The sequence below is a fragment of the Triturus cristatus genome, chromosome 11 (assembly GCF_964204655.1).
Source record: "Triturus cristatus chromosome 11, aTriCri1.1, whole genome shotgun sequence".
Lineage (NCBI taxonomy): Eukaryota > Metazoa > Chordata > Amphibia > Caudata > Salamandridae > Triturus > Triturus cristatus.
Genome location: NC_140594.1, coordinates 179,567,494 through 179,594,315, shown reverse-complemented (window position 1 = coordinate 179,594,315; position 26,822 = coordinate 179,567,494). Strand labels below are relative to the sequence as shown.

General features: G+C 49.1%; 1 protein-coding gene across 17 annotated transcripts in view; it reads left to right on the top strand.

Moving 5' to 3' along the window:
• ATXN2 (ataxin 2) overlaps positions 1-26,822 on the top strand; it is a 1,509,788-nt gene that overhangs the window by 1,136,297 nt on the left and 346,669 nt on the right. For all 17 annotated transcript variants that reach the window (XM_085634791.1, XM_085634789.1, XM_085634788.1 and 14 more), the window contains one exon: positions 638-770. In XM_085634791.1, the coding sequence (XP_085490917.1) occupies positions 638-770 (133 nt within the window). The remainder of the gene's footprint in view (positions 1-637; positions 771-26,822) is intronic.

Below are 26,822 nucleotides of genomic sequence, written 5' to 3'. Positions count from 1 at the left end.
TTTTCGTTCTGTGCTAGAATTGCACAAGATCCCCAAGGAACGGTCTCACACAGGCTGGCTAAAGGTAAAGCTCATACCACAGGTAATGGTAAGTCTGATCACAAGCAGATACAATGCTGAAGGAGGGACATGCAACTCTGCAGCTAGTCTTCAACTCAGATTATATCGGTTTGTGTCTTTATTCCCATTTGGGGTTTTTGAATTGGTTCAGTGGAGTATTTCCTCAGGCCCGTGTATGCAATAAGACTTTCTCCAGACATATTTGTAAATAGCAATAGTCTAAACCAGGCTTTGGCTAAATTTCATAGTTCTGTAAATGACCTTAACTCTTTATGAGTTAATGTTAATACAGTAGTATGCTTTGTTCCAATGTCCTGCAGTCTGCTGCATACAGCACTTGAACCAGTGCCAAGGCATACAGTATCGGAACTTGTTCCAAGATCTTCCTCGTTGGCCTCACCAAATCGTAAAAAATATTAAGGTCCCAGAAGCCAACAAGGAATAAAGCTGCATACAGTAATGCAAAACCTTGCTTCCATATCTATGCAGTTGTGTGCTTATATTTTTATTTTGAAATGCCATAAATCATACCACCTGGTTAGACTTCGTTTTTATGTTTGTCCTTTCTATTTAACAGCATCCTCATGTTTACAGTCCTGTAATACAAGGAAATGCAAGAATGATGGCCCCACCAACACATGCACAGCCTGGTTTAGTTTCATCTTCTGGAACGCAATATGGTACACATGAGCAGACACATGCTATGTATGGTAGGAGACTCTTTTTTAACTTCTTGAAACTACACCACGGAAATTACATTGGCATGCAAATGTTTACATACTTCATTTTTAACTTCATATCTTTAACATGTTCCCTGAGATACCTCATGAAATTTCCAATGTTGTTCATTAATTTAGTAAATAACGTGGTATGCTTTGATGTTCATCAATGCATGAATCCAGACATTTCCCTCAAAACATTATTTGGTGTAATGTGATGCATAAATGTAATTTGTAGCATATGTCAATATTTTCTGAAAGGTCATGAGACCATTTCAATGAATATAAAAACAGTTAAAAGAATGGCAAACGTATGTTATTGCAAAGTATTTAAAATACATAAATGACCTTTGAAACAGCTGCACCACATTCATGATATCTTTACTAAAATGTTACAGAAGCGGTGAGAACCTTAAAAAAGAACTAAAAGAAATTGTTTCAATCAGACTAGATAATTTCAAAATTAGTTTTGACCACTTTTAAGAGTAAATGATAATTCATATTTAAAAAATAAACTAAGAAATCAGAAGTTGAAAAGTTGGTTAAATTCTGCCTCAAACTTGATTCAGTTTATAATGATTGCAAAGGTTGTAATGACTGGTTAGGAATTACATGCATGGAATTGTGTAGTTTTACAGGGACAATTACCTCAATGTATGCTATTTTCATTTTTTTCTAGCTTCTGTGAGCACTAAACCATGTACAATTCAAAAACTCCTTTTGAACGCCAGTTGTGCTATTGCTCTGCATATTGGGCCATGTACAGCCTTTTTCCGTACTTGACGCTCATAGTAGCCTCGGCAAGCAGTCACATGCTTCTCAGTGATGTAGTGTGAGGTGCGCAAGCTCAGAACTCAACAATCAGCCAACAGACACAGTAACTTCAATGTCCAGCCCAGTCTTGAGAACTTAATTTTAAAATCTCGCAGCAGTACTAATTATTGCAAAATTATATCCAGTATTCAGATCAGTGATCCTGGTTACGATTGTAGCTTGTGGTGCTTCATCCACTGATTACCTTTTTGCTAACCGCTCCTGGAAAGGCACGCACAGTTCACGTGTTGCAGCAGTTCTTACCCTTGTTGGTGTTGTCGTAACAAGTTAGACTCTTGCACTCATCTAGCAAGGATACGAGAGCCTTGTAATCTTTCTGCAGGTTGAATCCTGGGCAATTGGAGGAAGTCTTAGGGGCTGCCCAGGAGGCCTCGTGCAGTGATCATCTCAGTGCATGTGACCACTTGCACTCAGTTCAGCAGTGAGTGGCGGCCCCAGGACTTTTACGCAAGTGCAGATCCAGCTGGTGCAGCCTGTCCGGTCACAGGAATGAAGTTAGGCCCTGCCTGTCCATGATGTCACAGTTGCAGTGCCAGCCCTGCTTGGTCTAACACTCGCCAAAGCAGTTGCAGTCAGGAGGTTTTGTAGTGGTTTCCTCCAGGAACATCTCTGAAGTAACAATCAAGGATAGATAACTGGGGAGGCCTGACCTACAAACGTACTCTGCTAGCAGAATAGAAACCGAAGTCCTACTTTGCAACCCTGCCATCAATCAAACAACAGTTCTCAAGAAGAACTAATCAGCACCCCTTACTAACAGAAGTTCTAATGGGATTTGTAAAGGCAGCCCTGTCTGAATCCTCCTCATTTCATTGTTTGAATCATCGCCCTTCAGCCACAGGAATTAAAGAAACTACTCTTCAACTGTTTTGGAAAGCTGTCCTCCTCCTCTATCTTGTGCAATGCCAAAGCAGTGGCATCCAAAATGGATCTCACTTCAGTATTCAGACTTACTCACACAAAGTCCTACTACTGCAGCATGCGCTACAACTACCCGACATAAACACTGGATATCAGCACAAGGTTATCTGCATTCACATAACAGCTGAACCTTGCATACGAGGGACCTTTAGGCCATACAGTTAAAAATATGTGTGAGAATGTGGAAGTCTGTGACGCCTTATGGATTAAGATTATCTTATAGCTACATGCAGCAGCTGATTCGTAAACCATTGCACTTTCTGATGGATACTTCTACCGACAGATTCCTTACCATGTGAATTTTCCCCAGGCTGGTTTTGGAAACTGTAAAGTAGTACTCATGCACACAGAGAGTGGTGCTGTGTAGCTCCTCGCTGATGTTGTTCCTCTTCAGACATAATGAGAGGAGCTGCATATAAGTGCTACCCGTGCATGCTGACATAAGTTCCTTTCTTTCCTCACATTCAGACGCAGATTCAGAGCTTCTCCTTTATCTTTTCTAGATACCCTTTTCAGCAAACCTTTACCACTTTGCTATTGAAAATGTATCCCTTTAAGACAATAGGGTTCGAACCATGTAGGGACTGTTGCAAATAGATGTCTGTGACTACAGAGCCTGTGATGACTGCACCCAGATGAATCTGAATGCAGTGGCCTATTCTCGTTGTTTTCAATGCTGCAGCCTGTAGAATTGCATTGCCGTTTATTTAGACTTCTCTTACTTTAAATAGATGCAAAATGAGTTTGTGAAGGGTGTTTTTGAATGTCTCCTTTTAATTTCCTCTAGTGACTTTTTAAAAGGCTTAAGCCATTTTACCTCCATAATTACTGCAAAGTAATTCAATATGATTGGCAATATAGCCTGTTTTAAAGCTGCAAAAACTTAACATTGGTGTCACATGTGCCTCTTGGTCTTTCAAGAGTAAAGCATAGTAACAGTGACTTTGAAAGAACTGCTCTGGGGTCCCCACATGTGAGCGGGACTATTCAGTGCTTAGGATTTTACTGGAGATTTCTCTGAGAGAGAACTAGTATTTCAGCTAAGAAACCATTCCTACTGCTGTGTGTTCAAAATATCCTCTATGGTCGATAAACCGGTTTCTAGCTCCTAACATCTTTTGTTCAGAAATTCCATTTATCATCTCCAGATTAGCTTCAATTTGTAAAGCAACATCAGTTTTTTATATTTTCATCTATCTTGTATCCAACATCAGTTGCTTAAGCAGATTGTGTATTGACTGAATGGTACTTGTCTCATCAGCTTGGGGTATAAACCTTTCAACTTCTTGAAGTGGTTCTAGTGACTGCGGTGGTCCCTGAGATAGCTTTGTGGGGAAAGAACGCAAAGAGCCGATATAGTACCTACCTCCTTTCTAGGTAATGAACTCAGGCCTTCCTCTATTTGGTCATTCTATTCTCATTTGTTTAGGATGCTATCGTTTGTTGATTAAACCAGACGGCAAGCAAGACTCTCTTCCAGTGGTTCTGGCTTTCTTGACAGTATAAAAGCCTGGAACTTCTCCCGCAAATTTCGTGAAGCTTTGGTTAGTTTGTAGTCAAAGGAGATGCAAGCATAATCTGAGACAGCTGTCTTCCGGTGTGTGTGCGCCGCCTGTTAATAGGTAGTTTGAAAAGGAGAACGCATCGTGTGAGTAAAATGTATAGGCTCTTCTGGTTAGGTTATAAAGCTACCATACATCTACAATGCTAATGGATTTGAGAGGTCATACATGTTCTTTTTAAGATTTCACCAGAATGTCATGGTATCACAGACCTGATTTCTTAGCTATCGGAATACTTAACCGATTTTTCTTTTTCTGTGGGTGGGCATACGTTGAATCTTTGATCTAATGGGTCCCCATTTGAAGTGCTTCTCAGACACAAATCCTGGTTTTTGGCAAAGGATTATATACTTACATTTGTAATAGTAATATATTTTGTTTCTCTTTACTAGATGATTAAGTCCTTTGGTTTTCAGAGATGGGACTTTAAAATCTTGGTTATGCAACAATGACCAGGGAGATAGTATTTTTTTTTTTCTTTCAGCCAGCTCAAATTTAAGTTACCCAATTAATGGTCCTCAACAGGAGATTCTCCTTAGGTGTAATATTTACAGGCAATGGGTTGTATGACGATTAGGGTTTGTTACGAGTAGCTTGGTTGAACTGTAACAGCCATCATTTTGTAATCTCCTTTGTCCTACAAATAGCATTGTGAGTGCTGATAGGGATAGTAAAGTGAAAGGCTAGTATTAGAATAGACAAAGTAATGTTATTAGTAGTGATAAGGCCCCTACCTCCTCCATACTTGTATCCTTCTTCCACTGATAGATAGTGCTTTAGTAGCCACGAGCAACCAACTGAAGCCTGAGAACTGATAGAGACATCTAGCCGCAGATTCTTTAACTTAGAATATCCCCAGGCGTCAGACTGGATCCGGACAAAACTTTGCAGCAGCACCTCTGCGTGCCGGGGGACGGCGCCACACGACCCTGCCCTGACGTCACGTACGTGACGTCAGCGAGGTCATATAAGTCCCTCCCGGCGCGCTGACGTCCGTTTCCTTCTTTTCCGCGTGCAACGCTGATCCAGAGTGAGCGGTTCCTCTGGCCTGCTTTCAGGCCTTGTTGACGCTGTGCTTCGGGGAACGGTGTGCGATGCCTTCGGGCTTTACAACTTCCAGTTCGCGACAAATGTCCGCGACGGACCCGCATTTTATTTGTATCTCGTGTCTGGGCGAGCACCATGACTCCACGGAGTGCGAGGCGTGCCAACACCTGAAGTCCAAGTCTCGGCGCGAGTGCCGTATGAAGCTTCGCTCGGCGCGGTTATCCAGGTCAGAGTCTTCTCACTCCCCCCGTTTCGGCTTCTTCAACGGCAGGTCCCTTCCGCCTTCGTCTGGCCTCCAGGGTCCGAGGCTGTCATTCGCCACTTGGTAAGTCGAGGTGCTAGTCGCCAATGTCTTCGACCTCCCCTTCTACTTCTGTTGTCAGGAGCTCTGGTTCCCGGAACATTCCGGACCTGCGCTCCCAGCAGTCGCCATACCCGCCCTTTCTGAGTGTGGGGGCAACACGGGCCCAAATGAAGGCATATGCCGCAGCTTTGCAGGCCTCCCTTGGGCCCTCTCCCGTCCTCGGGGCCTACGCTTCTTGTGGGCTCTCCGCCGGACTCGCCGGTGGGTTCGTCCCCGGTGCCAATTGAGCCTCTACCTCCCAGGGATGTTGGAGATGTGGTAGGGCGCGGCCCAGTTAGGTCCACCTCTACGGTCCACGTGGAGTCGTTAGGGCGCGGCCCACCGGGATCCCCCTCGACGACCCACGGTGCCTCCGCCACGTCGCATAGCCCCGCTGGGCTCCCTGCGGCACCGCAGGTGGTTGCCGGTGCTCATAGCCGTGCTCTGAGCACACCCCAGGCTCCCGGTAAGGTGGTCGCCTGTCTGGAGCCGGGGTCGGCGCCGTACCGGTTCCGGAGGCTCGCCTCCTCGGCTGCGCCTCCATTGCTTTCTCCGGAGTCGGAGCCTGTTGTCATGCCCCGGGCAGGCGGTCCCCTGTCTGGAGCCGGGGTCGGTGCCGCTCCTGCTCCTTTTCCCGGAGTCGGAGCCTAGCATGGATAAGGTGGAGTCGGCGCCGGGCCGACCAACTGCCTCGCCGGTTCTGGCTTCTACTCCTTCCTCGGAAGGGGAGCTTGTCATAGTCTCAGCGCCGAGTCGCCGTATGATGACGCGGGGATGGTGCTGACGCGCGTCGCTTCGGTGCCGTGTCGGTGCAGAATTATGGACTCTTCTCCAGAGGCCTCGGGAGGGAGTTCGGCGCCGTCTTCTCACCCACCGTCACCGGACGTACTGTTGCCTATGCCCCCCTTGGAATTTGTTGAGCTTCCTCGGGAGCTCCCAGATCCGGCTGGCTCTTCGCCTCCCAGGAGCAACGTCAGGATCCTCATTCTTCAATGGGACTCCCTTCTGTGGAACCTTGGTCGCACCCTCACTGTCTGGGGAGGGTCAGTTTACAACCCTCTCCCACTGATGAGTTGTTGTCTCCTCCACGGAGGGCTACCGAGACCGTTGCGGCTTCTTTGAGGGTGGTCTCATTGGCCACCCGCATTTTAAGCATGCAACTCCCTTCTGCCCCCTTATCTGTCGACCACTTGCTTGAGGTCCTTCATCGGGGGTCCGGGACAGTGGAGCTGCTTCTACCCTTTGAGGCTTCCCTTTATGATACCCTTTTAGGTACCTGGGTCTGGCCTGCTTCAGGTGACCCGGTGCCTCGTTCACTCCGCATGACCCTGTTTGTCTTTTTGTACACCCTGATGTGCAAGGGTTTGTGTTGCAGACTGCTTCCCCCTCCCTGCCTCCTCTAATGCTTCCTCCTTCTCGGGAGTCTAGATGGCTAGAGTCATGGGGAAGGAACGTCTTTTCCTCCACTAGTGCGGCCCTACGATCCTTAAATACAATGTGTGTTGTGGCGCGGACTACTTCTGCCCTGTGGGACTCTACAGAGTCTTTGCATTCGGCCACCTCTGAAGGTGCTCGGGTTGATCTCCTTTGCCTCCTTCGGGATGGCCGCGACCTTGCCGAATTCACAATCCGCTCAGCCTAAGATACTGCGGATTCTTTGGGACATGCAATGGCGTGCTCTGTTGCCTTAAGGCATCACGCTTGGTTGCGCGATAGTGTCTTCCCCGAAAATATCCGGGAGCGACTGGTTGACTTACCCTTTGATGGGGATTTGCTGTTTGATGCTCACGCCGAGTTGGCGGTTCACTGGCTCCTTGCGGGCTTTCGTCCTCCCTTTCATTTTCATTTTGCATCCTTTACCTGCGCTCTGTGTTTTACATGGGCGGTGAGCCTTATGTCTTCTTTTTCTGTGGTCCAGGGTGATTACCCTTTTACTGGCATCACTTGGATGCGTTTTGCTTTGAGCTGCTTGTTGGCCTGCTGTGGCCGTGTTCCACAGATTGTTGGATCTGGTCCTCTGTGGTATTGAGCCGGTGGCTCAGCTCGGTAATGTCATACGGCTCGGAACTCATGTTCACAGGTTCAGTTTGTTGTTGCGCTCTTTTAGCTTGGCTTCTTGCCCTAAGAGGTGTTCCCCGTTGTTTGGGGTATGCATACTCCATGTGGGGTACTTGTATAGTATTATATAGCTTTGCTTATCTCTCCTGGGCCTGGAGATCCTGTGGGCTCCATGCGTCGTTTGGTGGTCTGTTGTACGGTGTTCTATGTTTTTCCCTGGTGCTATCTTCTTATGCCATGGTCATCCTGCCTGTTCCGACTCCTTGGGAGGTTTCTTGATCTCCTCTTCAAAAAACAGCTCCTACCTGCCCTTACTGTACTAGGTATGCTCCGGTATGGACATGTTCATGCTCCTGGCATTTCCTGTCTCTACAAATTTGTATGTTTATACCTTTATGTATACGTGCTGGTTGCTTTGGTATTCCTCTTCCTACGTCGCCACCTCTTTTTGGGGCTTCGATGTGTGGGGGGGCTTTTCTGAGTTGTTGCAAGTTGCCCATAGGTTCCTCCTTGCTTCCGCTTACTGGGGTGATTTCCCAATTTTACATATGCTCCCTTTTTGGTGTTCGACACTGTACGTGTCTTTTCTGGAGTGTTTGTTAATGCTACGCCTGCGGGACAGCTCTTCTGATGGCAGTGGTCCTTTACTACTGTCTGCAAGTCTATATTTCTGAAAGTGACACGTTAGTGATAAATTCCTTACCTTAGAATATCCCCAGGTAGGGGAGGAGCCAAGATGGCGACCGAGATGGTAGCGTAGGCTCCCGGCTCTGTGAATCTCCGCATCCCGCACAGATATCCTGCATGAGATCCTCAGCCTGCGCTACATGCCCGTGTTGGTGATTGAGAGCGGCAACCGATCGTGTGATCCTGAAGCTTCTAGCGGCGGTACCGCCCGAGAAATGCTCGTTTGAAGTTTGCGGCCTGGGCAGCCCTGGGGCCGGGACCTCGAGTGGACAACATGGCCGGGCGGCAGTTCAACAACAGCGGCCATTGGTGACCGAGTGGAGTCGGAATACCGAAGCGGCGCGAATATCGGCCTACATCTCGCTGTGGTTACTCCTATCACCGAGAATAGCGTGACGGGTGCATACCCGGGGTGACGATTCCGGGGGTTATCGGCGATCGCCTGGACCCTCGCCAATGATTTGATAGGTCGCGGCCTGTGGCTCGTCCCGATCTGCACGGGCTGCTCCTGGTCTTCGCAGACGCTGGCCCAGGGGGAGAACGACTGTCACCTGTGACCACACACTGGATACACATCTCGCCTGCCTCCGGACCCTTGTTTGCAGCGACATGGAACTTGATGTGCTTGTGACTGAGACCCGGTCCCCATCTGGGGTGGCCTTGCCCTGCGGCCATCTTGATGGGATGGACTCTACCATCCTGTACGCTGGGTCGCAGCAAGATTGGGAGTGTGTGGCGCAGAGGAGCGTGGCGGAGCGAGTGCGAGGGGCCGTGCTGGGGTACGGTGACCTCCTCGATGCTCTCGGAGCCCTTCATTCCACCCTGGTTCATGGCGCTTGGGTATTGGGGAGGAAGCTTGATGGTATTGTGTTGGCGTCGGAACAATTGCGGTCTTCCTGTCCCCAGGTACATAAGGCACTGTCTCACCTTTCACAGGAGGAAAGTGCCGTGACCGCCTCTGTGAATAAGGGACGGATGGAAACTTTGGACACTGTTGCAGCGTGTGGTCGGCTGGCTGTGGGGTCGGTCTGTTCCGGAGATTTTGGACTTGAGCGGAGGGTGGTGACTTTGTCCCATGCGTGGCATCCGGCGACCCAGGCAATCTTCACGCAACGGTCGCCTGCTCTGGCTGATTCCTCCTTCCTGGACCTCGTGTGTGGCGCAGGCCTTGGGGCAGTTCTGGGAAAGGTGATCTCCCATGATGATGACTGTGTTGGTGTTCCGAAACGTCCTCCCCACATGTGTGTGTCCCTTCCTGGTCAACTCTGGACGCTCATCTTCCTTGTAATCTCGGACACGATAATGGATCGCTGGGTATGCACTGGTGGTTTCGCAAAGAGTGGCCAAGGATAAGGCTGATCCTTTAGAGGTTGTCATTTCATAGGCGGGCGGGCTTGGGGGTTGTGTGCTTTCATGATGTAACTAATAGTGTAGTCGGTGAATACTGCTCCCCATTTCCCTCAGACATGGCCGAACTTTTGCTGTTTAATGTTCGTTGGGGAGGAAGATATTGTGCGGGAGGGAGAAGCCGGGGGCCTGGTTGAAGGCCCTCCTCCAGTTTATTATTACTCTCTCCCCTTTTCTGTTAGGGGGGGATTTCCTCTCTTTTCCCTTTTTCTCTGTTTCTTCTATATTTCGGGTCTGGTTCTGGGGCGACAGGCACGCTGCGGGGGGGGGGGCCGTAGTCATCTGCAGAGGTGCAGGGTGGGGGGTTGGGGGAGGGGCTTCTATAGTCCTTTATCGTGTTTCTATGGCCTTCTTTTTCTTCTCTTATTCTTCTTTGTCTTTCTTTTCTGGGGTCAGTGCGGTAGGTTTCCTTCGTGGCCAATCATTGTTTTTCATTTGTACCTCATTTCCGTGGGGTTTTCTGGGTCCTAGGGCAGGAGACTGCAGGCGCAAACGGCTCGTGATATCCCTCCACATCCTGAACTTCCTGTTTCAGCGCCATTGATTTGATAGATTGCTATTTATTGTTTGACGTTCACTATTCTGCCTGCCAATTTTCGCTGTTGAGAACTTGATTGCCACCTGATCCTTCTCTCCTTTATTGTAAAATGAAAACCTTTTATATCCTGGTTTCCCTCTTGGGCTGTTCAGTGGATAAGAGAATACTGGCATTGAGAATCGACTTCCCGAGGTGCTGCATGTGATTATAATCTGCTCGCTGTTACCTTCACTGTTTGGCGGCCGGCCCCGAGGGTTGTAGGCCCATACTTGTCTTTATTTGCAATGTCAATAAAGGTTTTTCAAAAAAAAAAAAAAAAAAATAAAAAAAAAATAAAGGTACTTTAGAATAGAGCCTTAAACAGCAGTAGATTTGCACAACCCTGATAATAAAATATGCAAGTCTTCCTAAAAAAAAAAAAAAAAGAATATCCCCAGGTGTCAGACTGGATCCGGAAAGTCTTTTCGTAGCAGTACACCTGCGCATCAGTAGGTGGCGTTGTGCGGCTCCGCGTCTGTCACTGCCGTTGTATGTGCCGAGATGACGTCACGGAGACTACTTGGGCGCCACCCATGCGCGCTGACGTCAGTTCCTATATTTTCCACACCTGCATGCTCAGATCCGGTTAGAGCACGTACCTTAGTCACTTTTTGACTACCCTTTTGAGACTTTTTGTCTCCCTTTTTTTCCTTGGTGCACGTAGAGATGCCTGGATTTGATTCTTGTGGGGCCTGCCATCGCAATGGGTCGGTGGTGGACCCCCACGATGTTTGCCTCTACTGCCTGGAGACTGACCACGACTCCCGGTCCTGCCGGGAGTATCGGCCATGGCCCTGAAGGCCTTGAGGGAGCGGCGCCGGAAGCTTCTGGAGGTCCGGTACTCGTCCCAGCGCCATTCAGGTCCAGGGATCATTACCGGGAACGCTCACGGGGCCGCAGTCGTCTCTCCTCAGCCTTCAAGCCTTCGCCCTCGGATTCCGGTAACCAACGACATAAAAAGAAGTCGAAGAAGCGTGTTCGCTCTCCGGCGTCCCCCCGTCGGTCCTCGGATGCGGACGAGGGGGACAGGGGTTCTGCCCCTGCGGCTCCTTTGGAGCCTGGGAGTCCCGCGGCCTACCCGTCTGTCGACGACTCCCGAACAGGTGCAAGGATTTCTTGCCACCATGGACCGCTTTTTTAGGACTCGGGCCCCCGCCGACATGCCTTCAGGCCCCGCGGTCCAGTGTCCAGATCCTGTTGGGCTGCCGGTGCCGCCGGCGGATCCAGCTGCGGCGCCCCATGATCCTGCGCTGTTGGCCCCAGCACCAAGAGGTCCAGCGCTGCAGGCTCCGGCCCCAGCGCCATCCTCCCCTCCGGCGCCGCAGTGAGTGCTATTTGTCCCGCCCTTGCCCCGGTTCCAGGACCATTTTGTTCCTACCTGGGATCAGCATTGGGACGCGATGCCGGCGCCGTTCCCAACGCCGTATGTTCCTTCTCCGGCTCCAGCTCTGCCGCCGTGGTCTGTTCCCCATGCAACAGAGGTGGAGGACGACTGGTCCGAGAATCTTCTTGCCCATCAGTGTGAGTCCGAGCAGGACTGGGGGGACGACTTGGAGGACGCTGGTGACCTCGATGTCTCTTCTGACCCGGGGTTTGCCTCTCCCCTGCCTACCAAGGAGGAGGGCACCTCCTACACAATGGTGCTTAATCGGGCAGCTGAGGTCCTCAACCTCGATCTTCCTACGGTGGCCCTCAAAACTAATCTCCTCACTGGGGTGCTCCAGATGGCGTCCACTTCGTTGGAGCCCCTGCTACCCTTTAACGACGCCCTCACCGACGTCTTGTTGGGCACTTGGTCGACTGCGCGTTTCTGACCACTCACCCTATGCCTGAGAGCCTGGTCATCCAAGCCTCCTATTCGCAGAGTGCCTGTGCCATGGCTATGCCGGATAAGGACTCTAGGAAGCTGGAACAGTTCAGTAAGCGGTTGTTCTCTTCGGCCAGCTTGGGGCTGCGGTCAATGAACACCGCCTGCTTATTGGGCTGCTATTCCCACGCGGTGTGGGATACGGTTGCTCAGATGTTGCCTCAGTGTCCTGAAGAGGTCCACGCTGTGCTGTCCCAAGCAGTTGCTGAGGGTAAGGATGCGGCTAAGTTCGCTATTCGGTGTGGTTTGGACATCGCTGACTCACTGGGGAGGGCGATTTCTACGACTGTGGCTGTTCGTCGCCACGCCTAGTTGAGATCAACCGGATTCTCGCCTGATGTCCAGAGCTTGCTCATGGACATGCCCTTTGATGGCACTCGCCTGTTTGGCGATAAGGCCGACAGTACACTGGAGCGTTTTAAGGACTCGCGGGCCACGGCAAAGTCCTTGGGTCTTTCCGCGAAGAGCCCGGCCACTCCTGGTTTTCGTTCTTTTCGTGGCCACGGCAGAGGCGCCCAGGCACGTTCCTTCAGCAAGCCTGTGCAGAACCAGCCTCAGCACGGCCGCGTACGCAGCTTCTGCAGGGGCGGGTAAGCGTGGGAGTCAGTCCACCTCCGCTGCTTCTACCTCCAAACCTTACTAATCCGAGCTTTGTGGAGCACCCCACGCCGCTGGGCGGCAGGATCCGCCACCAACTCCCCCACTGGCGCGTTATCACATCGGACAAGTGGGTGTTGCAGATCATCCGCAGAGGTTACTCTCTTCCCTTTCAGTCCTCCCCTCCAGCCATGCCACCTTGGTGCCACCGCATGTCGGGGGATCACTTGGTACTTCTCCAGCAGGAAGTCACGGCCCTCTTGGCCAAGGGGGCCATCGAGTGCGTTCCTGGGCCGGAAGTAGGGAGTGGTTGTTATTCCCACTAGTTTCTGGTCCCCAAGAAGGACAAAGGGTGTCTGCGTCCCATCTTGGACCTTCGGAACATCAACCGCTTCCTCCGGAAGGAGAAGTTCAAAATGCTGACTCTGGCTGAGGTCTTGGCTGCCCTCGACCCTGGAGACTGGATGGTAGCGTTGCACTTGCAGGACGCATATTTTCATATCCCCGTCCTGCCAGCCCACCAGTGTTACCTGTGGTTTATGGTAGGCCATGAGCATTTTCAGTTTGCCGTGCTCCCCTTCGGCCTTACCAGCGCCCCTCGGGTGTTCACGAAGGTGATGGTGGTGGTCGCAGCTCATCTGCGCAGGTCAGGGGCGTCAGTCTTCCCTTACCTCGACGACTGGTTGCTGAAGGCGAGCTCGCCCCAGGCAGTCGTCAACCACCTTCAGGCTAAGGCCGACCTCCTGCATCTGCTGCGGTTCTCCATCAACGTGCCGAAGTCGCACCTGAGTCCCTCTCAGAAGCTCCCCTTCGTCGGAGCGGTTCTGGACTCGCCGCTGTTTCGGGTTTATCCTCCTGAGCAGCGAGTCCGGGATATTGGGGCTATGATTCCGATCTTTCAGACTCTATCCCGGGTTTCAGTCAGGATGACCCTCCAGCTCCTGGGCCTGAAGGCCTCCTGCATTCTGCTAGTGCCACATGCCAGATGGCATATACAGGGCGGACAAACTCAGCCACCGGTGCTTGATGGATCACGATTGGCGTCTGAACTCTGACGTGGCGCAAGGTCTCTTTCAGCAGTAGGAAGAGCCTTGGTTAGATCTATTCGCCACTGAAGAAAACGTGCGATGTCGTCAGTTTTGCGCATTGGAATTTCCAAGGCGGCACTCGCTAGGCGACGCTTTTCGTCACGAGTGGAGTTGCGTTCTGCTGTACGCTTTTCTGCACAACCGGTCCCAAGTGGCTCCGGATTGGGCACGAAGATACTGGTATCCCAAGCTACTCAGCATGGCGATCAATTCCCCGATCCGACTGCCTCTTCGGGAGGATCTTCTGTCGCAGCAGCAGGGGACGGTCCTCCACCCGAACCTGTCCAGTCTCCACCTCCATGCGTGGAGATTGAGCGGCGACAGTTGGCAGCTTTCGATCTTCCTCCCAAAGTTTGTGATGTCATCCTAGCAGCCAGGCGTCCCTCCACTAAAACGGTGTACGCCTGAAGGTGGAACAAGTTTGTGGCATGGTGCACAGCTAAGGTGGTGGATCCCCTTTCTGCTCCTCTTTCTGAAGTCCTTCTGTTCCTTCTTTCTTTGGCCCAGCAGGGCTCTGCTCTGGGCACTATCAAAGGTTATCTTTCAGCCATCTCCGCCTTTTTACGGCTTCCAGATCAGCCTCCTCTTTTTAAGTCCCCGGTTGTTAACCGTTTCCTCAAAGGCATTACGCACACGTTTCCTCCCGTGCCGTTCATAATGCCTCAATGGGACTTAAACCTTTTCTTGCAATATCTGATGTGCGCTCCCTTCGAGCCCCTTTGTAGTGGAGACAGGGTTTTGTCTGCATACATTGCTATGTTAGCATAAGCGTTTTAGATGTTAACGCCATCTTGCTACTTTGCTGCTTTTGCACACGACACTACGGGTAGTTGTTATTACAAGTAAAACTGCGTGCTTGCTTTTTCTTCACACGAGAACGGTCTGTTTTTCACATCTCTAGATGTGCACCGCGACCTTAGTCTGAACACTGTGTGCAGAAACCGTCACGGTCAAATAACAATGTATGCTGTTGAATTCAGGTTGATCTGCCCACGCTCTAGACACAACAAGCACACAGCTGCAAATATCTGAAACTCGGGTGCCTTTAATATTGCATTTGCATGCATGATTCTGACACTCTTGGAGAAAACCTTTCCAGACACAGAGAGCAGTGCTGATCCTGTGATGTGATTCACCTAAGCTGATCTTGGAGGTATGGAGTTCCCCATTCGAACCTAGATACCTTCTATTATTATATAAAACTAGCTTATTAGCCAGGGGAGGGTGGTACACAAGGTATTATAGGACCTGTTGCTACTATCGTTATAATATGATTTCTCCCTTTGTTTTTAATGTATTGTAACAATGCTGATGGTTTTATTTCTAATCATAGGTTTGCTTATGTTAGCCAAAGTACTGCATTTTAGAGCGCGTAGTTAAAAATAAACATTTTAAACTTTTCCGTGTCTCTGATTACTCACTTTGTGGACTGATATGAGAATAATAACGAAAAGGTGTTCTTGATTCTCACCATTCCAGAGAGTACTCTAAGTTGCTTGTTCCGGGTTGTCTAATCATTGGTAGCTTTGATATGATACGGAGAACGAATTAGACACTGATGCTAGTCGGATAGGGGTTCTGGGTACTGAGGTGAGTTTTTTGGTACACCACAATTCACTAAGGTTCTGGTTTCCTGCGCATAGTTCTGTGCATGAGCAGAATCCCCGCAACATGGCGCACCCAACGTTTTGGTCTTATGATTGAGACGCCTTAGTAGTGCTTCTATTTGTCCACAACACCCTCACTCTAGTTTCCGGTTGAAGGGAGTGGCGGTTTAAACCTACCTATATAATTGAATTGTAGGTTCACTCAAGCTTGATAATTAAAAAGGTTTTATTTTGAATTACTACCCCATTTTTTGCTACAATTTAATATTGATTGTTTTTATTCTCTGCGTCCTTATGGCTGAAGTTGCTGTTAAAGCGCATAGTCGCGCACCTCTCCGGCGTCAATTGACGCAGCTCGGGGTGCCTTTTGGAATGTCAATTATCTTTGTAGTGAGTGCTGATGCATCGTTCCCTCTATGAGTTGTTTTACTCTTGAGTTACTTTTTCGGAGGTGAATGCGGATGATAAGACCTTTCACGTGTTCACTCCTACGGCAGTTCCAGCTAATTATACGCCGTATGGGACGCAGGAAATTTCTATTTCTGCTTGGCAGCATTGTATTTGGTTCAATGGCGCCCTCCCCCACACCGTAACTCCGGTTAGGTCCCTTGTCTATTCCTGGGGCCACTTGGCCGGGTTCACACCTCATCCACGATATTTGCAAGACCCAGTGGATGACTTAAGTCAACTCCACACCGCCTTGATTGCGGTACATAGGGCTTTAGTGCAATACGTCTCTTGCAATATCCAGGTGGGGGCACCTGGGGCTGCGACGAAACCAGTTGGACCGGCCAGTATCACTATTAGTCCCGTCATGGTTAATTCGGTAATGGGCAAGTGCCCCCAGAGTAAGGACGATATGCCTTATTGGTTTGCTGAAAAATTTGACCAACTGGAAGCTGTATTTCCAAATTCTACTCCTGTGGAAAAACACAGGATCCTTACAATTAGTTTGCAGAAAGACTTAGTCCCATAGGTAACAGATTGTGAGAACTGGGGTAAAGTGTTTGAAGCCGTCTACGCGGAGTGCTTCCGCACACCGTCTATGACTGTATTGCCCTGCGTGATTAAGCGTGTTCAGGATGAGCACGGTCCGGAGACGGTGTTCGAGTTGAGTATGAGGCTTGTCGGTGTGTTCAATGTAGTTGCTGATCTCATCCTTGCTAAGGTCAAGGGAGATGCGGTTAACTTTCAGGTGTCGAATGCGCTGCGCCTCGTCGACGACGTCGATAAACCCCGGCAGTTACCAAAAATTATTGCGGAGTCTTATAAGACCATTGGCCGCAATAGTTTGGGGGTTAAGCCTTTTGCTAAAACAGCGCAAACTCAGACGGTTAAGTCTACTAAAGACGACCGTCCAGCTTTTCCTAAACAAATTTGGAAAACTAAGAAACGGGGGAAGCAGCAACAGAAACAGGGGTCTCGTCCCGCATCACCAATACCAGTGACTACTGAACGCACATATGAATTGCGCGATCGCACAAGAATTAGGTCTCCTGATAGATTTCAGGTTCCTGAACAACGTTCTCCTCGTTCTTCACAGGAAACATCGGTCTCACAAGCTGCTGGAGGTGAAAGTGGCAGAGGTCGGAGTGCCCCTCAAGGACGCGAGCAGCCCCGCCTGGCTGATGGTAAACGTTAGAACAAAGGGCAAACCATAGTCACTGGGACCTGGGTAACAAACAGTAGAAAGGAATTGGTCCCAGAACATACGTAAATTGAAAACCTGAACAGAGTCAGCAAAATAACTGTTGCAACAAATAAAGCGTACCAAAGTGTTATTTAATCACACTTGGAGCTGGCACATGAATGCGTATGAAAAATCACATTATTCACGAAAGTGCAGGGTGCCACGGGGAAGGGGAGGGAGTGAAGAATTAGGTAGGGTAGTAGGATAAGTGACATATAAACATTCATAACAATAGTACAAATCAATTGCTGGGCACGTTACTATCGTGCCAAATAATCAAGATGGAAGTCATTCCTTTGCAGAATTGAATGTTTTGCCAAATAAACCATATACAAGTAAAAGTACACAGTGCTCAATGCACTATTGAAGGTACTGGCATAGTGGGATGTCGACATTTCGACCCCTCTTCCAAAGTAGGTTGATTTGATCCTTACAGGTGGGGTCTTCCTCAGGACAAAGGCTTTGTTTGATTCGAGCACCGCAGTCACGGACGCTGCCCAAAGAGGCTGATTTTCCAGTGATTTATTTCACTCAACACACCGATCTACGCTGCGGCGTGGTATGATGGAGTAATTAATCCCTCCTGTGTGTTTCGACTAATACCCGTGCTTGTCACTCCCTCCTGTCTTTGGAGCCTTCGTGCCCTTGTGTCTTCGGACGCCAAGCCGATACTGATTAGATGTCCGTTCTCTAAATTGGTGCCTACCCTTCCTGTTTCACCATCCTCTTTGTCCTGAGGAAGACCCCACCTGTAAGGATCAAATCAACCTACTTTGGAAGAGGGGTCGAAACGTCGACATCCCACTATGCCAGTACCTTCAATAGTGCATTGAGCACTGTGTACTTTTACTTGTATATGGTTTATTTGGCAAAACATTCAATTCTGCAAAGGAATGACTTCCATCTTGATTATTTGGCACGATAGTAACGTGCCCAGCAATTGATTTGTACTATTGTTATGAATGTTTATATGTCACTTATCCTACTACCCTACCTAATTCTTCCCTCCCTCCCCTTCCCCGTGGCACCCTGCACTTTCGTGAATAATGTGATTTTTCATACGCATTCATGTGCCAGCTCCAAGTGTGATTAAATAACACTTTGGTACGCTTTATTTGTTGCAACAGTTATTTTGCTGACTCTGTTCAGGTTTTCAATTTACGTATGTTCTGGGACCAATTCCTTTCTACTGGCTGATGGTAAAGGCAAGCAGGACGAATTTGCACATCAGCGACCTCCGTTTCAGAAAAAGAAATTTGCTTCACTAACAGCGAGGTATGCCATAGATAGTGAGAACACAACTTCGGAACCTGGCACTAACGCTGCTAGACTGCGCAGCGGAGGTTACAATAGTGCGGCAATCACTGCGTCCATATCTGAAGGTGACAGCAACTGACATATTTATTACTGTAGAAACTGCTGACACTAGAGTGGCTCCCCCGACGCACTATATGACATAGTCCTTTTAATTGAAGGTGACATACAACGTACCATAAAAAGGATATTTTGGGAAAATCTGACCTCTACCTATGACATTCTGTTAGCAGAGGCGGATTGGCCCCCAGCTTTCGTTTTGGCCGCTCCCAGAGGGGGGAGGTAATCCTCCCATCTTTCACGCACACTGTGCCGAAGGAGCAAGCTCAGAACTTTGCAGAAGAGTGGGCACAGGTGCTTGCTCCAGCGTTGTACCGTACTCCGGTCGGGTGGGGTAAATTATCACCAAGCCATGAGATTCCATTACGATCTATGCCACAGCCACAACCCCAATATCCCATGCGCCGGGAAGCTAGATCTCACGTCGCAGAAATCCTTGAACAATTGGAATATCAAGGTGTAATTCAAACGTGTGTCACCTATGAATAATTCCCTTTCCATTTAAACCAAACCTGATGGGTCGTACCGCCTAGTTTTGGATTATCGGCATGTGAACTCTCATTGTCGGACCTGCGCTGTACAGAACACCCACAGTTCTGCCCTTGTTGATAGTCTTGTGAGAAAAAAGTTTAAGACCACACTTGACATCTCCAATGGCTTTTATAGCCATAACCTGTCCTCTATTAGTAGTCAATGGACAGCCGTTAGTTCTGGCGGCAAACAAAACAGTCCTGGCGTCTTTGCCGCATGTGTAGTCTCTGTTACAGAGGATTGACCCTGATGCGTACTCGTATGTTGATGATATTTATCTCACAGACGACGAATTATGGCCGCATCTGTGTCGCGTTGACCGCATCATTGTCATGTTTGCGGACTTCGGTTAGAAATCATACATTGCAGAGTATACAGTGTTGTTTTTGGGCTATGAACTCAACACCAAAGGTCGAGGTTTAGCACCTCACTTCCTGGAGGAATGCGCATGTCTGCGCACTCCCACAACTCCTGAAAAAACTACAATCTTTGCTGGGCTTTTTGAATTTCGGGCGTACTTACATTCCCGATTATGCCTTTGTATAACCTACTTTTTCCAAATTGAGCTGGCTGCCAGAACATTCATCTATCCTACAATCTTTGCAGGCTGATCGTCTTCCTTCTAAATACTTATTGACGCGTGATAACCACACAAACCTCGTAATAAGAATTGTGCCTGGCGCAGTGGGTTTCACGTACTTAACGTTTCATGAGGGAGACACAGTCCCTATTGCTTACAAGTCACTCTTGTACACTTCGGCTGAAATGCGCTTTTCAACAGTCGAAAAAGTTTTAACTGCAGTGCAAATGGCGATTCTGAAAGAGAGAGCGCTGTCGCAAGGGAGACGCATGTTGGCACACCGTATCCTGCCCTTGAGGCAGTGACGAAAGCCAGTGTACCGAATTCTAAAGCTTGTCATCCACGTTGGATACAATGGGCTACTTCTTTGACGTCTCCAGATGTCACTTTCATCTTTGATGCCTTCTTACAGACTCAGGAGTATTTGCAGTATGAATTTGTTCATCTGACTCCTCTGTCCTTGCGCCCGCTTGAGGATTACAATTGTATCATTTACACTGACGGTTTGGCTCAACTGGCGACGGGATCTAAGCATGCTTATTCAGCAGCCTGCGCAATAGTGGCTGGTACTTTTGTGAATGGAGAATTCAAGTCTGATGTCGTGCATACTCGCAGACTTTGGGTGATTTTACTGCCCAGTTGGCAGAGCTACGGGCTCTAGTACTTGCACTGGAGTTTGCTGATCCTCGAGTGACTACTCTTATTGTGAGTGACTCATACTACTGTGTCCAGTCTTTTAACGACAATGTATTCTTTTGGTCTCAAAATGAATATTGTGATACCAAAGGTAGCACAATCAAACATAAAATGCTTTGAGTTTGAGTCTCAGAACTTAAACAACGTCTGCCGCTCGTGAATGTAATTCACACTCTTGGTCACCAGCGCGTCGGGGTACACGCTGTTGGCAACAGTTTAGCTGACGAAGTAGCGAAAACAGCAACATATCTAGTAGCAGCAGTCACAAGATCCAAAAGTAAAATTGATGATGACATCTTGGCAGCCATTGATGCAACAGAGAAGGGTGATAATTACCCTCGAGGTTTCCCTTCTAAATACTCTTATCATTTAAGTCCTGATAAAGTTCCCTATGTGAGAATTAACGACGTTGGTGACAGATTGATTCCCAACGCGGACCGCAGACTTGCTTTGATAACAGCCGCTCACGAAGGTATGGCCTCTGCCCATGCCGGCGTTTCAGCGACTGTCATCTTACAACAACCTTACTGGTGGCGTGGATGATATAAACAGACTTGTGATTATGTCCTTACTTGTGACATTTGCTAGCAGATTAAACCTTCGACTGCTGCGTGTCCACCTCAAACACAGTTGTACATATCTAATAAACCACTTGGGTGTGTTTATTTGAATCACTGCTGTCCTTTCTCCTCTGATACTGCGTATAAGTACATCTTAGTTGCAGTGGATTCGTGCACACGTTTTCTATGGGTCTGGCCACAAAGGAGTGCTGATGCTAGAACTGACATCAGGGATTTGCTGGTCTTTGTGGGAATTTTTGCATGTGGTACCCTCCATTCGGACCAGGGTCCAGCGTTCGCCTCTAAGGCGTACAAGGATGCCATGAGATCTTTGGGGGTCCAAGTCAAATTTTCGTCTCCATACCGGCCTGAGGGCAATAGTGTTGTCGAACGAATGAACCGTGACTTAAAGCAATCCTTGACAGCTAGGGTTTTAGGTACTGGCAGTAACTGGTCGGCCCATTTGTATAGCGTTCAACAAGCACTTAATAATCTCCCTAGAAGGTCTCTGGGTGGGTGGACCCCATACAAAATGCTCTTTGGCATAAAAATGTTTGTCCCGGACCTTGATGGTCTAGACATGGCGGCGGCGGCCGCACCCTTTGACATAGATGATCATTCTGCTGTGTTACAGAATCTTCAAGGGACTCGAAACAGTCTTGCAAAGGAACACTTGCCCTCCACAACTGATGCTGCACTTCGAATTGCGGTAGTTGGCTGGCTACCTCGAGTTGGTGACCTAGTCCGTAAGAAGGTGGTGAACAAGGAGGAGTTCGGGCCCTCTTATCGTGCACCTGTTCCAGTGCTTGGCGTGCAGGGTACAAGAACAGTCATTTTACCTCCACTTCCTGGGCGTAAGGATAACAGGTACATCTCCATTGACAATGTCAAACTACAACAAGTGGGCGATTCTTCTTAGTATGACTCCAGCGGTCTCTTGTCCAGCAGTGCTGAGAAATTCTGTTTTGGCTCCGGCAAATACAAACAGGCCTGACATTGCCATCGAGATGCATACAGTTACTAATCCTTTATTGACTCCACCGGCTGGTGGTCCCGTTGAAGATACTGAGTATACCTATCCCACAGATGTTGTTGCCTGATTTGCAATCAAGTGCAGTTGACCAGTCACGTTTTTCTTTCAACACTAACTCTACATCATCAAATGCCCCATCGAAAATTTCTATTTTTGCCGTTTGGTTTAAAAGACATTTTTTAATTCCCCCTCGGACTTACATTTGGCTAGTGCTTATATCTATTTTTTTGTTTTCTGATGTTTTATTTCTCGTCCAGTCTGTTTGTCGTTACTTCTGTTTTCTTGTCTTGATCTGATTTGACTCTTCTTGTGAGTTCTCTAAAGTCTTTCCTTGATGCCCAGTATCTCCTACATTAGATCAGTGTTTTTTTTCATGCCCTGATCTATATCTTGAAGGGTAGGTAGGAAGTCTTTGTAGGAGTAAGTCCATATTAGCATTGATGTCGGTTCAAATTCGGTTTGCTGCTGTTTTAGTTTTTATTTGCTTTTGGTCCTTTGCTTCTTTTCTCTTGTTGCTCGATTCTGTTGAGCGGTTGCAGCATACTTTTGTATGATATGTTTGTATGCCTGAATGTGTCACAACTTCGTTTTTATCATCTTTATTATAGCTAACTCATTGAGGTAAACATTGCTTTATGGGTGGTCCTCCAGAACTCCTTGCAAGTATGTGTGTATATACCTGGTTAGCACAAGGCAGGACTGGAGAATTGATTGGTACTAAAGCACTCTGCATTCTAAATGAGCTTGTCCCTTCCACTTTATTTTTAGTCTACTTGTTTGGTTAGTATGTGCAGCTTGTTATTGTTTGTTCAGGTTGCCTTGTTGAGTTTAACGTTTCTATTTGTGTGGTTGTACAAAGCAGGTTCCCCAACATACCCATATGTAGGTCTGATTAACACAAGGCATTGCTGAGGAATTCAAGATGCTGAGAAAGTGCTGCTCTGCTGCTTCGTTAGATCTACCTCATTGTACATCCACCCATTGTTGATTTTGTCTACCCATATTCACCTCAGAGTTTTGTCGTACAGTTGCCTCACACACTGCTCTGCCACCTGGTGCGGTGCCTTTTTGAAGCCTCTCAAGAAGGTGTCGGTGGGAAATATTAGCAAGGTGCCAGTGGTGTAATTGTTGATCTAACACCTGTAGAATCATCTTCACTCTGGCAAAGTTAAGACTTGGTGCCAATCGCCTATTTCTTAAAGGCACCATCAAAAAGCCACGATTGTAATGAGTATGAGTGCCTCTGTTCTCATAACAAGAGCTGGTAGGCTTTTGTGTTTATGTAGGTATCCTCAGTGCGAGTTAAATTTACGTTTGGCTCTTCTTAATCTTTTTTGCAAACATCGTTTCGTCTCACCAGTCACAGCCGGATCAGCATAGGGGACCACAACATTCTGAAGGAGGAGCCTGTTTTGTAACTACTGTCCTTTCTATTACCTCTCTACTGAGCAGTGTTGTAACACGCAGTAGTCGGCAGATATGGTGTCCAGGTTTCTGATGTCAAGCAGAGCCTCTGGAGCTGACGACCATCTTGCTCAGTGCATTGTCTGCACCTCCACCCTGTTCTAATCACATTTAAATATATAAGGATTTGTTTCATTCTGCAGGCCTTTCCCCTTATGAGGGACATTAATATGGTCTGGGCAAGTGTTTCACCAGAGTAAAGCAACCAAAAACTGAAAGGTGCCTGTTTACTGTTGTCACATTAACACAGAATACATATACCCTATAGTTGGGTATCACCATGCTTGCAGCCGAATTTTTCAACATGACATACCACACACATGCAAGCGATCACATTAAGACAGAACTCTAAACATATAAAATAGAACTCAAAATACCATTAACTTGCTCTTAAAGCTTTCCAAGCAATTTCTATATCCAGTATCTCACCCATCAACCTCACGGTTCATTATATAACTCCTTCAGTCTGATACATACAGATTGCACATCTCCACAAACAATCAGATTACAGTAATTTCCAGACGATCTAAAGTGGTGTTAAGGTCTACTATTGGCACGTTGTGCCCTATACAAATATAAATCAATAACCAAGATACCAGTGCTTGAGAACTATAGCTACATATAAGTTGCTTTCTTCAAGTGAGCCTGTTGAGAACCTCAGACACTTTCCCTTATTGCAAGATGTTAAGTGAGTCTCTGGGAGGGGCACTTTGCGTTCCTACAAAGGTCCTGCTTGCCAGTGAAGCATTATTATACTCCACCTCTCATTTCAATAGCTCACTGTAATGCATAGCCTGTCACTTATCCTACAGTATGTGCTACTAGTGGAAATCCTTGGCAGAGAAGGTATGTCAGCAGAACAAGAAAACATTACATTGTACAAAATCTGAAACTAAACAGCACAAATAGATAAATATATAGAAGTGATGAAGGCTTAAAGTTGTTTGCAGCGCTCAATGTTTGAGTAATTACTGACATCACATTACAATTAATATATCAGTCTGCAGTCATGTTCCTTCAATAGGAAGCACCAGCTTGAGTCACATATGCATCCTCTGTTCTTCCTTTGTATGTGGCACATCTCGGCGTGTGGGATGCAGATCTATTTCATCTGTGCATCCCGAAGGATCGTTCTGCCCTGTGAAGTGCACAGCTTTTTCAGGTATTTAGCTTGAGCAGTGGTTCTTCCACCTGAAATACATTCATTTTACCCGAGATACATTTGCCATCTGGGATCTTTACCTGGCTGTATAATCTAAGCCATTGCTCAGCTGTTTAAGGTGCACACATGTAATGTTTGTATGACCTGAAAGATCACATTCCCTTCCGATGTGCTAGCCTGTAAGAGCTGAGTGATAGCTCCTCTTTCGTATAGGGGTATATCTCTGCAACGGAAAAGCAGCTCTGCCATCTTAAGTGCAGCTCTTATGCCTGAGGTGCACATATGCACCTTTTTAGGTCTCGCCTGCGTGGGCTGCGCACATGCGCAGTCTCGCTGGTGAGATTTAATGATTTCGGTAAAGGGCATCTGAAAGAAACACGTTAGTTAGATTCCTCACCTTAGAATATCCCCAGGCGTCAGACTGGATCCGGAAGATTTTTCGTCAGTAATACCCCTTGCGCGTCGCTAGGCGTCGTCTGCGACTCCGCGTCCGTCGTCGGTGTCGTGCGCCGGAATGACGTCGTCGGAGTACTTAGACGCCGCCCTCACGCGCTGACGTCAGTTCTTCTTTTTTCCATGCCTGTAAGCGCCGATCCGGGAGAGCTACCCTTTAGTCAATTTTTGACTAACTTTTTTGACTCTTTTTGGTCATTTCTCGACTCTGGTGCCGGTAGGATGCCTGGTTTCAAGGCCTGCGACGACTGTCACCGACTGATGTCGGTGACCGATCATCACCGCCGGTGCCTGTACTGCTTGGGCCTCGACCACGAAGCGGTGTCGTGCTCCGATTGTATGGCCCTGACCTCGAAAGCTAGGCGGGAGCGGTCCCGCAAGCATCTCGAGCTTCGCCACTCGGCTCCGCGCCGCTCTCGATCCCGGTCCAGGAGGAGGTCCAAGGATCGGTCGCGGAGCCGCACTCGACATCGTCACTCGTCTGGCTCGAAGTCTTCGGGTAAGTCGAGGCACTCCAAGAAGTCCAAGAGGCGACACCGCTCTTCGGACTCCCCTTGCCGGTCGCGCGACTCGGCCGAGGGTCCGGGTGGTTCCACCCCCGCGGCTCCACAGGAGCCGCAGGTGCCGCTCAAGTCCCTATACCCGACGGTCCCTGGGACTGACGCGACGCCGGCGGAGGTCAGTGCCTTCCTCTCGGCCATGAGGAGCCTGGCCCCGCCGTCGACGCCCGCTGGCGCGCCTCCGGGCCCCGCGGACTCGACTGGGCGACCTCGCGTGCCGGTGGCTCCGGCCCCGGCGCCGTTGGAGGCTCCGACGCCGCAAGTCCCCGAGGGGCCCGAGCCTGGGCCCCCGTCGACGCCGGTCGACCTCGTTACGCCTCCTCCGCCGACACCGATACCATCCCCGACGCCGGCTTCGGTCGACGTCGATCCCCGGTTCAGTCCCTGTCCGGTCCCGACGCCGATGCGGGGCCGCCCGACGCCGCATCCGGCGCCGCTAGAGACGCATATTGTCTATCGACCGGCTCCGATCATTCCTCCTGTTTACCAGGAATCGGATGACGGGGGCGACTGGGAGGGGTCTGATGACCCTATGGCCCTTCAGAGCCAACTTGCACAGGACTGGGCAGATGAACTGGGGGAGGTCAGTGGGTTGGATACCTCACCGGACACTGGATTCATCTCTCCTCCGACTGTGGCTTCGGAGGAGGGTACAGCTTTTTCTGTAGTGCTGCGCAAGGCGGCCGAAGCCCTTGGGCTTGAGCTGCCTGCCCTGGCTGTGAGGACTAACATCCTCACTGAGGTGCTTCAGTCTGCCGCATGCTCCACTGAGCCTCTGCTGCCATTCAATGAGGCCCTCATTGACGTTCTGCGGGGCACCTGGTCCAAGCCCTCCACAGTCCCTCCTGTGGATAGGAACGTTGCCAGGCACCACCGCCCTGCTCCGGGCGACCCCAGTTTTCTGTCCCTACACCCCACCCCCGAGAGTCTGGTTATCCAGGCCTCTACCTCCCAATCCTCCTTCCCGTCCGCTCCTCCAGACCGGGATTTTAAGAGACTGGAACAGTTTGGTAAGAAGCTGTTCTCTTCGCTCAGTTTGGGCCTGCGGTCTTTGAACACCGACTGTCACTTGGACCGTTATTCCCACTCTCTGTGGGATGTGGTGAAGGACGTGCTGCCACTGTGCCCGGAGGAGGCCCGGGCGTGGCTTTCCTCGGCCCTGGCCGATGGGAGAGATGCAGCGCGCCATGCAATCCGATGTGGACTCGACACTACGGACTCGCTGGGTAGGGCGATTTCTACCACGGTGGCGCTTCGACGTCACGCCTGGCTGCGGTCCACGTCTTTTTCAGGGGATGTCCAGAGCACCCTCATGGACATGCCGCTTGATGGCGCTCGCCTTTTT